Consider the following 11637-nt stretch of genomic DNA (forward strand, 5'->3'; position numbering starts at 1 on the left):
TAGGTTCAATCTCAAGAGTATTATTCATGTTCTTTGATTTGTTAGTTAAGCCTACTTTTGGGTCAGGGTGATACGTACATTTTGGGAACACGGTAGTGCAATTGAGTGGGAGCGCTAACATAAATATGGAATCTATAGCTTCTATCTGGCGAATAGAAAGTAAAGGATGATTTCCTTCGAGCTTAACTGATAACTCTATGGTATAGAGTTAATTTTTATGCTCTTAAACTAAAGTATTGTGAGGTGAGTAATGAAAATGTGTTTATTTTGCTTAATTTTAATTAGTTTTAGTGTTATTTTCTATTTAGTAATCTAACCTTTAAGTTTTGTAAATATTGATATTGTTGGGTGTGTTTTTCCAATTAACTGTGCTTATTTTGTTGAAAAAGGAGGAATTAAATTGATAGGTAAAAGAGAAAGAAGCAAGGAAGAAAAGGAGTACAAGCTGGAACTGGGTTGATTGCTGAAGCAATGTTAAAGCAATGCTGAAGTGAATTCAGCATCCTGGCAGTGACGTGGAAACACGAATTTCACTTACCCACCTCAGCAACTTCGGTCCAATCACTCAAATTGCATCAGCTAGCTGACATGGAAGAAAGGGGTCTCTCCCTAGTGGGCCAAAGTGGAAAAGTTTGGGCTTCTATTTTGGGTGAGGAGGTTGGTACCCTAAAAAACCCAACATCTAAAAGAAGAGAAAGAGGAAGTACACAATAGTCATCTTCATCAATTTTTCGTACTTGGAGCAGCTGCAATTTTTCTGGAGAAATTTTAATTCACAGCAGGGAGTACTAAAAAGAAGAAAGAAGAGGGGACCAAGCCTTAGTGTTTGACTTTTCTTTTACCCCTTCTCTTTAGTTTTCTTTCTTTACTCTCCTTTATTGTTGTTTGTACTTAGTATCAAAAACTTCTTGAGATTGTAAATTTGGGCAGCAGCCATGGATGATTTGTTTTTAGCTTGGATTTCATTTTCTTACTTGAATATGAGCTAAACTTTTGAGGCTTGAATGACTATGAACTTCTAAGTTGGGTATGATTAAATTTTAAGCTTACTTTAGCATTTGTTTGCCTTTGTTCATTCAAGTGAGTTTCATTTTAATTGATTGTTGTTTCTTGGCCATGAATAACAATTTGCTAAGCTAGATCTTGTACCGGAAGGGCTAGATCTAGTAGTTCAACTTGAATGGAGCAAGTGAAAACCTAGATTTAGGCTTTTCTTTGTAAGTGGAGTAGGAATATTTCATTTACCTTGCATAACTTACCAAATGAATGTTTGAATGGTGTCCTGCTTGCTGGTTTGATATAGGAATATATTGAGCTCAATGGTAGGATTAAAGTTGTGAGTGTTGGAAAATTCTCACAAGCCTAGAGGAATTTGTTGTTATCTCTGTGCAGAATGCTAGAGTAATGCTGAACCGATGCTGTACTGACTGTAAAAAACCTGACTAGAAGGAATTAGTTATTCAAGCCATTTTTGCCATATTATATATTTTTATCTTGCAAACAATTTTTCTAGCAGCAGTAGTTTTAATTTTAGCAGGTTTAATTCTTGTCAATTTTAATTTTGAACCATTACTCAACCATTTGCATATTATTTCTTTTTATTTTAAGTTGTAATTAGTTGGTTTTACAAGATATTTTTGTTTGCAATCCCTGTGGAGACGATCTTACTTATCACTTTATTACTTGTGTGACTGCGTATACTTGCGTATATAATTTTCACAACAAGTTTTTGGCGCCGTTGCCGGGGATTGAAACTAAAAATTGTGTATTATCAACAATTTTGCAATTTATTTTCTGGTTTAAGGTTTTAATCCTATTTGGTGCGCTGAATTTTTATTTTTCAGGTGTAAACTAGTGTATGAACGAGCAAGAAGAAGACCTTGAACTTGCTCCTATTGACCTCGAAATTGAACGCACTTTCAGACAAAGGAGGAAGGAACAAAAGGCTAGAAAACGCTGCAATATGGCCGATGGGTTTGAAATTGGAGGTGCTCATAACGAAGCCAATCCTATTGCTTTGGCCGATGATAGAGCCCGAGCAATAAGAGAGTATGCAGCCCCTATGTTCAATGAGCTAAATCCGGGTATTGTGAGACCCGAAATCCAAGCACCTCACTTTGAGCTCAAGCCCGTGATGTTTCAAATGCTCCAAACGGTTGGTCAATTTGGTGGGTCGCCAACGGAAGATCCTCACCTCCATATTCGCTCATTTTTGGAGGTGAGTGACTCTTTCAAGTTACAAGGAGTAAGTGAAGAGGCTTTAAGATTGAAGTTGTTCCCATTTTCCTTGAGGGATCGGGCTAGAGCATGGCTTAATACTCTTCCTCCCGGTTTGGTGACTAATTGGAATGACTTGGCTGAAAAATTCTTGAGAAAGTACTTTCCTCCAACAAGAAATGCAAAGTTTCGAAGCGAGATCATGTCCTTTCAACAATTGGAAGATGAGTCTACTAGTGATGCATGGGAAAGATTCAAGGAGTTGTTGAGGAAGTGCCCACACCATGGTATTCCCCATTGTATCCAACTTGAGACTTTTTACAATGGTCTCAATGCGGCTTCTAGGATGGTGTTGGACGCTTCGGCTAATGGAGCCATTCTTTCCAAGTCTTACAATGAAGCTTTTGAGATTTTGGAAAGGATAGCTAGCAACAACTATCAATGGTCAACTAATAGAGCTCCTACAAGCCGAAAAGTAGCGGGTGTTCTTGAAGTAGATGCTTTGACCGCTCTAACCGCTCAAATGGCCTCAATGACCAACATTTTGAAGAATATGAATATGGGAGGAAGTGTACAACCAGCTGCTGCCATTCAAAGGGCAGAAATCTCTTGTGTGTATTGTGGTGATTGGCATACTTTTGAAAATTTCCCCTCAAATCCAGCTTCGGTGTGTTATGTGGGTAATCAAAACTTCAACCGCAACAACAATCCATACTCAAACTCCTACAATCCGGCATGGAAGCATCATCCAAACTTTTCATGGGGAGGTCAAGGGGCAAGTTCAAGTGGAGCAGAAGGACAAGGAAAGCAATCATTCCCACCGGGTTTTTCTCAACAACCAAGACCTCAACAACCTCACCAACCTCAAGGCTCTCAAACTAGTTCTTTGGAGAGCTTAATGAGAGATTATATGGCCAAGAATGACGCTGTAATTCAAAGCCAAGCAGCATCTCTTCGGAATCTTGAAGTTCAATTGGGGCAATTGGCCAATGATTTGAAGAATAGACCACAAGGCACCTTGCCTAGTGACACCGAAAATCCAAGAAGAGATGGGAAGGAACATTGCAAAGCGGTAACCTTGAGAAGTGGAAAAATAATTGAGTCAAATGTGGCTGCAACAGGCAGTAAAGAGCCCTCTTCAATCCAAAAAGAGGGGGAAATGAAGAAAAAACCAGCAACTTCAGCTGCTGAAATTCCCCCAGTAGTTACAGCATCCAGTCAGCATTCTGCTGCAGAAAAGTCTTTGCAAAAGCCACCTCTACCATTTCCTCAACGGTTCAAGAAGCAACAAGATGATGGTCAATTCCGGAGATTCCTTGATGTTTTAAAGCAGCTCCACATCAATATACCATTAGTGGAAGCTTTAGAGCAAATGCCAACTTATGTGAACTTTTTGAAGGATATTTTGACAAAGAAAAGGAGGCTTGGGGAGTTTGAAACTGTCGCTTTGACGGAGGGTTGTAGTGCCATGTTGAAAAGTAAAATCCCACCCAAATTGAAAGATCCGGGCAGCTTTACAATTCCAATTTCTATTGGGGGTAGAGATGTTGGAAGAGCTATTTGTGACTTGGGAGCTAGTATTAATCTCATGCCTATGTCTACTTTTAGAAAGTTGGGAATTGGAGAAGCGAGGCCAACCACCGTCACTTTGCAATTAGCGGATCGTTCCATGGCTCATCCGGAAGGGAAAATTGAAGATGTGTTGGTGCAAGTGGATAAATTCATTTTTCCGGCTGACTTTATCATCCTAGACTATGAGGCCGATAGAGAAGTTCTGATTATTTTGGGACGGCCATTTCTTGCTACCGGAAGAACCTTGATTGATGTACAAAATGGGGAACTCACTATGAGAGTGAATGATCAAAAAGTCACTTTGAATGTGTTCAATGCTATGAGATTCCCGGATGAGATTGAAGAATGTTCACGTTTGAGTGTAATTGATTCTATTGTGGCTGAAAGTTTTCACAAGAAAGTGTGGAAGGATGAGAGGGTGATAAGCTCTCTTGAAGATCTTGAAGCTTTGAGTGAAGATGAAGAAACCCAAGTTGCTTGGGTTGAGCCGATGCAACCTTTCCCTAAATTCAAGAGATCTTTTGAGTCTTTAGAGTTGAAAGAAAGCAATTTCAAGCCTCCAAAGCCTTCCGTCCAAGAACCACCAAAGTTAGAGCTGAAACCTTTGCCAAGCCACCTCAAATATGCTTATTTGGGGGAGAATGAAACGCTGCCAATAATTATGTCAGCGTGTTTGGAAGCTGAAGCTGAAGGTTTGTTACTAGAAGTGCTGAAGAAACATAAAAGAGCAATTGGGTGGACTATGGCAGACATAAAAGGAATTAGTCCAGCAATTTGCACGCACAAAATAATCCTAGAAGCTGGCTGTAGTAACTCCATTGAGCATCAACAAAGGTTGAATCCTGTTATGAAGGAAGTAGTGCGAAAAGAAGTGATAAAGTGGCTGGATTATGGTATTGTATACCCGATTTCAGATAGTTTATGGGTTAGTCCTGTTCAATGTGTGCCAAAGAAAGGAGGAATCACGGTGGTGGCTAATGCGAACAATGAGTTGATTCCTACTCGAACTGTGACCGGTTGGAGGGTGTGTATGGACTATCGGAAGCTCAACAATGCTACTCGGAAGGATCATTTCCCGCTGCCATTTATTGACCAAATGTTGGATCGTTTGGCGGGAAAAGAGTTTTACTGCTTTCTTGATGGATATTCGGGTTACAATCAGATTTCTATAGCACCAGAAGATCAAGAGAAAACCACCTTCACTTGTCCATATGGCACCTTTGCCTTTATGAGGATGCCATTGGGCTTGTGCAATGCTCCCGCGACTTTCCAAAGGTGTATGATGGCTATTTTCTCAGATATGGCTGAGAGTATTTTGGAGATATTCATGGATGATTTCTCTATCTACGGGGAATCATTTGGGATTTGTTTGGAGAATTTGGAGAGAGTGTTAGCAAGATGTGAAGAAACCAACTTGGTGCTTAACTGGGAGAAATGCCACTTCATGGTTCAAGAGGGTATTGTGTTGGGTCACAAAGTGTCTAGAAAGGGGATAGAAGTTGACAAGGCAAAGCTAGAAGTGATTGAGAAGTTACCAGCCCCTACCACGGTGAAAGGCATAAGAAGCTTCCTTGGACACGCGGGTTTCTATAGGCGCTTCATTAAAGACTTTTCTAAGGTGTCCAAACCCTTGTGTAGCTTGCTGGAACAAAATAGGCCATTTGAGTTTACCGCTGAATGTAATGAAGCATTTTCGAAGTTGAAGACAGCTCTTGTTACGACCCCCGTGATTGTAGCACCCGATTGGTCATTGCCCTTTGAACTCATGTGCGATGCAAGTGATTTTGCCATTGGGGCTGTTCTTGGACAGCGGAAGAATATTACGCAAGCAAAACTCTTGTTGATGCCCAGATTAACTACACCACTACTGAAAAAGAGTTGCTAGCGGTGGTTTTTGCCTTTGAGAAATTCAGATCGTATCTTGTGGGAACCAAGGTTGTTGTGTATACTGACCACTCGGCAATCAAGTATTTGATAGCCAAGAAAGATTCTAAACCGAGGCTCATTCGTTGGGTTTTGTTGCTACAAGAGTTTGATTTGGAAATTCGAGACAGAAAAGGGACAGAAAACAAAGTGGCGGATCATCTCTCTAGGTTGGAAACTAACAATCACAGCAGCCACTTAGAAGGAGAAATAAAAATTCAAGACTCATTCCCAGATGAGCAACTGCTAGTGGTAGAGCAAACACGGGTACCATGGTATGCGGACGCTGTCAATTACTTAGTTGGAGGTGCCTATCCACCTGATTTTACCAAGCAGCAGCTCAAAAAGTTCCTTCATGATAGCAAGTTTTATTTTTGGGATGAGCCATACTTGTACAAGCAGTGCCCAGATCGTATAATGCGGAGATGTGTGCCAATGAGTGAAGTTAGAAGCATCTTGGAGCATTGTCATTCAGCTCCTTATGGTGGCCATTTTGGGGGACAACGCACGGCTGCCAAAGTCTTTCAATCGGGATATTATTGGCCCTCTATTTTTAAAGATGCTCATGCTTTTGTTCAACAATGTGATCGCTGCCAGCGAGTGGGAAATATCTCCGCTAGGAATGAGATGCCTCTTAATTGTATTTTGGAGGTGGAATTGTTTGACGTGTGGGGTATTGACTTTATGGGGCCTTTCCCACAATCCTTTGGGAATCTCTACATTCTAGTGGCGGTGGATTACGTATCAAAGTGGGTAGAGGCAATTGCTAGTCCGAAGAATGATGCTCGAGTGGTTATGAAATTCCTTCATAAACATGTCTTCACAAGGTTTGGGACCCCTAGAGCTTTGATAAGTGATGAGGGAACACACTTTGTGAACAAAGTGTTGGCTGCACTCTTGGCAAAATATAGTGTAAAACACAAAATTGCCACTGCCTATCACCCATAAACTAATGGGCAAGCTGAAATATCTAATCGGGAAATTAAAGGCATATTGGAGAAGGTTGTAAATCCCAACAGAAAAGATTGGTCCCAACGCCTAGATGATGCACTTTGGGCGTACCGGACAGCATACAAAACACCTTTGGGCATGTCCCCATATCGATTGGTGTATGGGAAGGCGTGTCATTTGCCGGTAGAGCTTGAACACAAAGCTTTTTGGGCTATAAAGAAGCTGAACTTTGATCTCCAAGCTGCTGGAGAAGCCCGCTTGTTGCAATTAAATGAGCTTGAAGAGATGAGGTTTTTCTCCTATGAAAATGCCAAGTTGTACAAGGAGAAAACTAAGAGATGGCATGATAAGAGAATTCAACACCGAGTATTTGAAGAAGGGCAGCAAGTTTTGTTATTCAATTCAAGGCTGAAGTTGTTTCCAGGAAAGTTAAAGTCTCGTTGGTCGGGACCATTCACCATTGTCAAGGTGTATCCTTTTGGAGCTGTGGATATCAAGAATGAACAGTCCGGAAGAGTATTTAAAGTGAATGGGCAGCGACTTAAACACTACATCGGAGGGGAGGTTGATCGAGCAAAGACCTCCATCACATTGGAAGAGGCTTGAGGAAGAAGGCCTCGGGTTGTCAAGGCTTTAGTTAATCACATTTGGGCAACCCGAGTGCGGAGGAACAAGATTATATGTAGTTATATATACGCTATGTAATAAGTTTGGGGTGTGCCACCCCCTTAAAAAAAAAAAAGAAACAAAAAAAGAAAAAGAGAAAAAAAAAAAGAAGAAAAAAAAAGAAAAAAAAAGAGGAAAAAGAAAGAAAAAACATATATAGCTATACATAGATACATACTTATATAATTATATATATAATTCTAATTCTCTAGTTACTAATGAATTTGCGATGGGGTGGTGGTCTTGATTTCAGGTGAAAGAAAAATGGAATGACAGAAAAAGAGTTGCTGCAATCTGGTGTGAGCGGAATTGCTTGATGAAGCAGTAGGTCCCAGTACAGCATTGGATTAGCATCGCTCCAGCATTCTGAAGCAGGGATGGTTGCAAAATGAAATTGCTGAAGAAATGCTGTAGTGATGCTGTACTGGGAGGTCTGGGTTCCAAAAATACTGGAAGTGGACATACATGCTCACTGATTGAGGGGTTTTCTTCTTTAAAAAAAGAAAAAAAAGAAATAAAAAAGAGAGAAAAAAAAAAGAAAAGAAAAGAAAAGAAATAATATATATATATATATATTGTTGGGTTTTATGCCCTAAATAAAACTCTGTTTCAATGTAATCCAGATTATTCTATATCAATAAAGTAACAGAAGTAATTTTTCATTCACTTGTGTATGTTTTGGTTCACTTAATCAATTGCTTGTCTATTTGATTTATAAATTCATCCAAACCCCTTTCACATACTTGAACATGTTTATTGTGTTGTCAACACAGTGGAAAATAAACATGACTATGTGAATAAAGTATTCCTAGATTTATCAGAACACTGGGTTTCACTGATATGACAATCTACAACAGAGTTTACTTACATTTGGAGAAATGTTATGTTCTTTCCAGAACATAGGTTAAAGTAAAGCTCAGGTTGGATGCACGGAGTATGCATTGGAATGGACCGATATTGAACTTTGAATTAGATTTTGAAACTTACCGTAAACATCTATTCAATTCAATATCAGAAGTTGATCCTAGATCACATGATCTAAATCCTGATATGGTTAGGCTTAATTTCAAGAGTGTTATTCGTGTTCTTTGATTTGTTAGTTAAGCCTAAAACTGTAGTCTGGGCAATACATACATTTTGGGAACACGGTAGTGCGATTGAGTGGGAGCGCTAACATAAATATGGAATCTATAGCTTCTATCTGGCGAATAGTAAGCAAAGGGTGATCTCCTTCGAGCTTAACCAAACGAGATAAATGATTGAGTACTCATTTCACTTAGTTGAAATATCATTTATACAGGGTTAAGTGTTTTAAGGATAAAATACATTGTAGGGTGTTACGGTAATCTAAGTCCCTTTACAGTGTAGATCATCCATATAGAGGATCATTGATCACATTAGGATTATAACAATGGATAACTAATAATGTGTCTATATGGTGGAACATATAGAGCATTCTATATACTGAGAGTGCAATTCTGAGTTCTATGTGTGGATTCAACGAAGAATTAATAAGTCAGTGAATTTAAGTGGTAAATTCAAGATCTGCTTATTGGAAGCTCGGATATATAGACCCATGGTCCCCTCACTAGTTGAGATGATATTACTTGTAGGAATCATTTAATTGATTTTAATTAATCAATTAAGAATTCTCAAGATAAACTTGTCAGTTTGAGAATTTGGCACTCATTAAGGGCAAAACAGTAAATAGAGATTTTGAAGGGCATATTTATTAATTAGGAAACTTTAATTAGTTTCATTATTAATAAAATAAATGATAATATATTATTTGATAATTATTTTTAATTATTAAGTAATTAGATTTATCATTAATGTGGTTGAACAGTGGAATTGGCAACATTTCACAAAAAGGGAAACTATCAAGTGTAGGAAAAGGAAAGTTGGAAAAGAGGCAAGCCTTGTTTCCACATTGCCTAGGCCGGCCCCCTTTACCTTCCTTTTCCCTTGATTTTCTCAGTTCAAAATGTCAATCATAGCCCTTGGTGGTCTTCTATAAATAGAAGGCAAAGGCTTCAGAATTTAACATCTCTGTAAAAAGCTTTTCACAGCATTATTCTGAAAGAATTTTCTCTCAGAAAATTCTCTCTGAGCCCCCACCCTCTCTCTCTCTATACCTTCACTGTTTCGAAATGTATGAGTGCTAGAGTAGTGCCCACACACATCAAGTAATACCTCAATCATAGTGAGGAAGGCTGTGTAGATTTTAGAGACAACGAAGAAGGACTTTCGGGCTCAGATCTTGATTATACTCTGCTACAGAAAGGAATCAAGGGTTAGAGATCTGAGTGGGAGGAGACATATATATTCCGCTGCAATCACTGTAAGATTTCTGATACTCTTATGTGTTTAATTTCATATCGTTTTAGAAGTTCATATTTAGGTTGTTAAATAAACATACTTGTGAGTAGATCTAAGATCCCTGTAAAATAACTTCCAACAACTGGCACCAGAGCCATGGTAATTGATTTGCTTGCAAGAAATTTGGACTTAAAACGATTTGCTTGTTTTTTGGATAGTATCATGTTGCTTTGAGTGTCATATTGATGTTTGAATGTTGTTTGTGAATTCTGGGAAAAATGGTTACTGTTTTTATTCTGTAATTATTTTTGTTGGATAGTTTGGAAAATTCTAAGCAATTTACTTTTTTACAGAACTCGATTTCGATTTAATTTGAATTAGTTATGAATTTTTGAAAATTAGAAAAATCGGGGTGACGAGCAACATGATCACGCGCGCGGAATGGCTGCTTGCAGCCTCCCTGCGCCGTGATCACTCGGTCATGCACCCAGATCCGCGCGAGGATGGCCATGCACAGCATGCCATCCGTACAGTTCATCCATTTTTCCAATTTTTTTCGATTTTTCATGCTATTTCATGGAATTAAATTCCGATTTTTTGTGTAGTTTTGTATGTTGATTTTTGTTTTTCAAATTTCAAATCTAATTATCAGAAATAAATTAATTTTAATTTTTTAAAATTAATTTTAGATATTAGTGTAATTTGACTTTGAAAATAGGAAAAAAATCAAGTTTTTCTTACCTTTTTCTTATTTCCTTTAAAATTTGATTATTTTATTTTTTTTAAGGTCAGATATTAATTTTTTTTGGTAACTTGACCTTAATTAAAATAAGATCACAATAATCATGATAATTTTAAAAGAGGAAATAAGGTATTTTTGTTAACTTTTAAATTTTGTTATTTTTTAATTAAATTAAATTGTAAAACAAGAAAATGGTATGTATTTACCATTTTATATTTTATTTTTTAATTTATTAAATAACATGAAATTTAAAAGGAAAGTTAGCAATTTATTTTGAAATGACATTTAGGTTACCCAAAACCTAATTTTTCAAAATAGTAGGTTTAATTTTATTTTATTTTTCGAAATAAATGATTAAAATTAAATAAATCCTACATCCAACTATCCAAATCTAACCTTGTTGCAAGAGTATGTGTTTTAGATTGTTTGTAAGTTTTCTAAAACCTATTATTGCTTGATCTAAATTGCCTTGGTTAAATTGATGATAGATCAGTTGATCTAATTTTAACCAAAGGTTCAATTGACGATAGATCAAGTAAATAATTTGTAACAGGTAATTTTTACAAACTTCTTTCATCTGTGTATGACTTAGCAACATTGTAACACCCTAACTACCTTAGGCGTATTACGTGATTTTTAAACGTACTGTGCAGCTCGTTGCTAATCAACGAGGTTTATGGAAAAACGTGATTAATTAAAATTTTGCTTTTTAATTAAACTTATAAACCAAATTACAAAAGACTCGGGATCCCGATTATAAAATCATTTACAAAAAGTTTCAACTGTTTAACTGCTACATCAAAATAAAGTCGTCTAACGACCAGTTACAAAAATTCAGCCTTGCTGTCCCGAGGATCGTACGCTCCAGGCCTAACCGCCCCGACATGTACAATCTCATAAGCTCGCTCACCGTCCATCAGCTATAGCCTTGCCTTTACCTACACATGAACATAAACTGTGAGTCGACAGACTCAGTAAGAAAAGCATAATAATATCATACATAATTCTAACTGCCGTGTCCAACACGATACTGAGTCCCGCTACTGCCATGTCCAACATGGTGCGAGCCACTCTTGCCATGTCCAACATGGTACCGAGTTTTGAACGTTCATAGGGACGGTACTATTGACAAGTATCCTCCCGATCGGTCGAGCCGGTCATACTCCATTTCTTGGTCATACTCCGGCCTGTACCGACGGGATAGGTCAATAGCACGGAACCACCAACCAAATGTCGGCTGATCGGTC

General features: G+C 38.0%; 1 protein-coding gene and 1 non-coding gene across 2 annotated transcripts; one reads left to right on the forward strand and one right to left on the reverse strand.

Moving 5' to 3' along the window:
• Window positions 1-2401: 2401 nt before the first annotated feature.
• LOC115721532 (small nucleolar RNA R71) lies at window positions 2402-2508 on the reverse strand. Its single transcript, XR_004012547.2, has one exon. It is a non-coding gene; the product is annotated as a small nucleolar RNA R71 (small nucleolar RNA).
• A 4293-nt stretch (window positions 2509-6801) lies between these two features.
• On the forward strand, window positions 6802-7269 carry LOC133034337 (uncharacterized). Its single transcript, XM_061109400.1, has one exon. The coding sequence runs from the start codon at window positions 6802-6804 to the stop codon at window positions 7267-7269; it is 468 nt and encodes a 155-aa protein (XP_060965383.1).
• The last annotated feature ends 4368 nt before the right edge of the window (window positions 7270-11637 follow it).

The sequence above is a fragment of the Cannabis sativa genome, chromosome 2 (assembly GCF_029168945.1).
Source record: "Cannabis sativa cultivar Pink pepper isolate KNU-18-1 chromosome 2, ASM2916894v1, whole genome shotgun sequence".
Lineage (NCBI taxonomy): Eukaryota > Viridiplantae > Streptophyta > Magnoliopsida > Rosales > Cannabaceae > Cannabis > Cannabis sativa.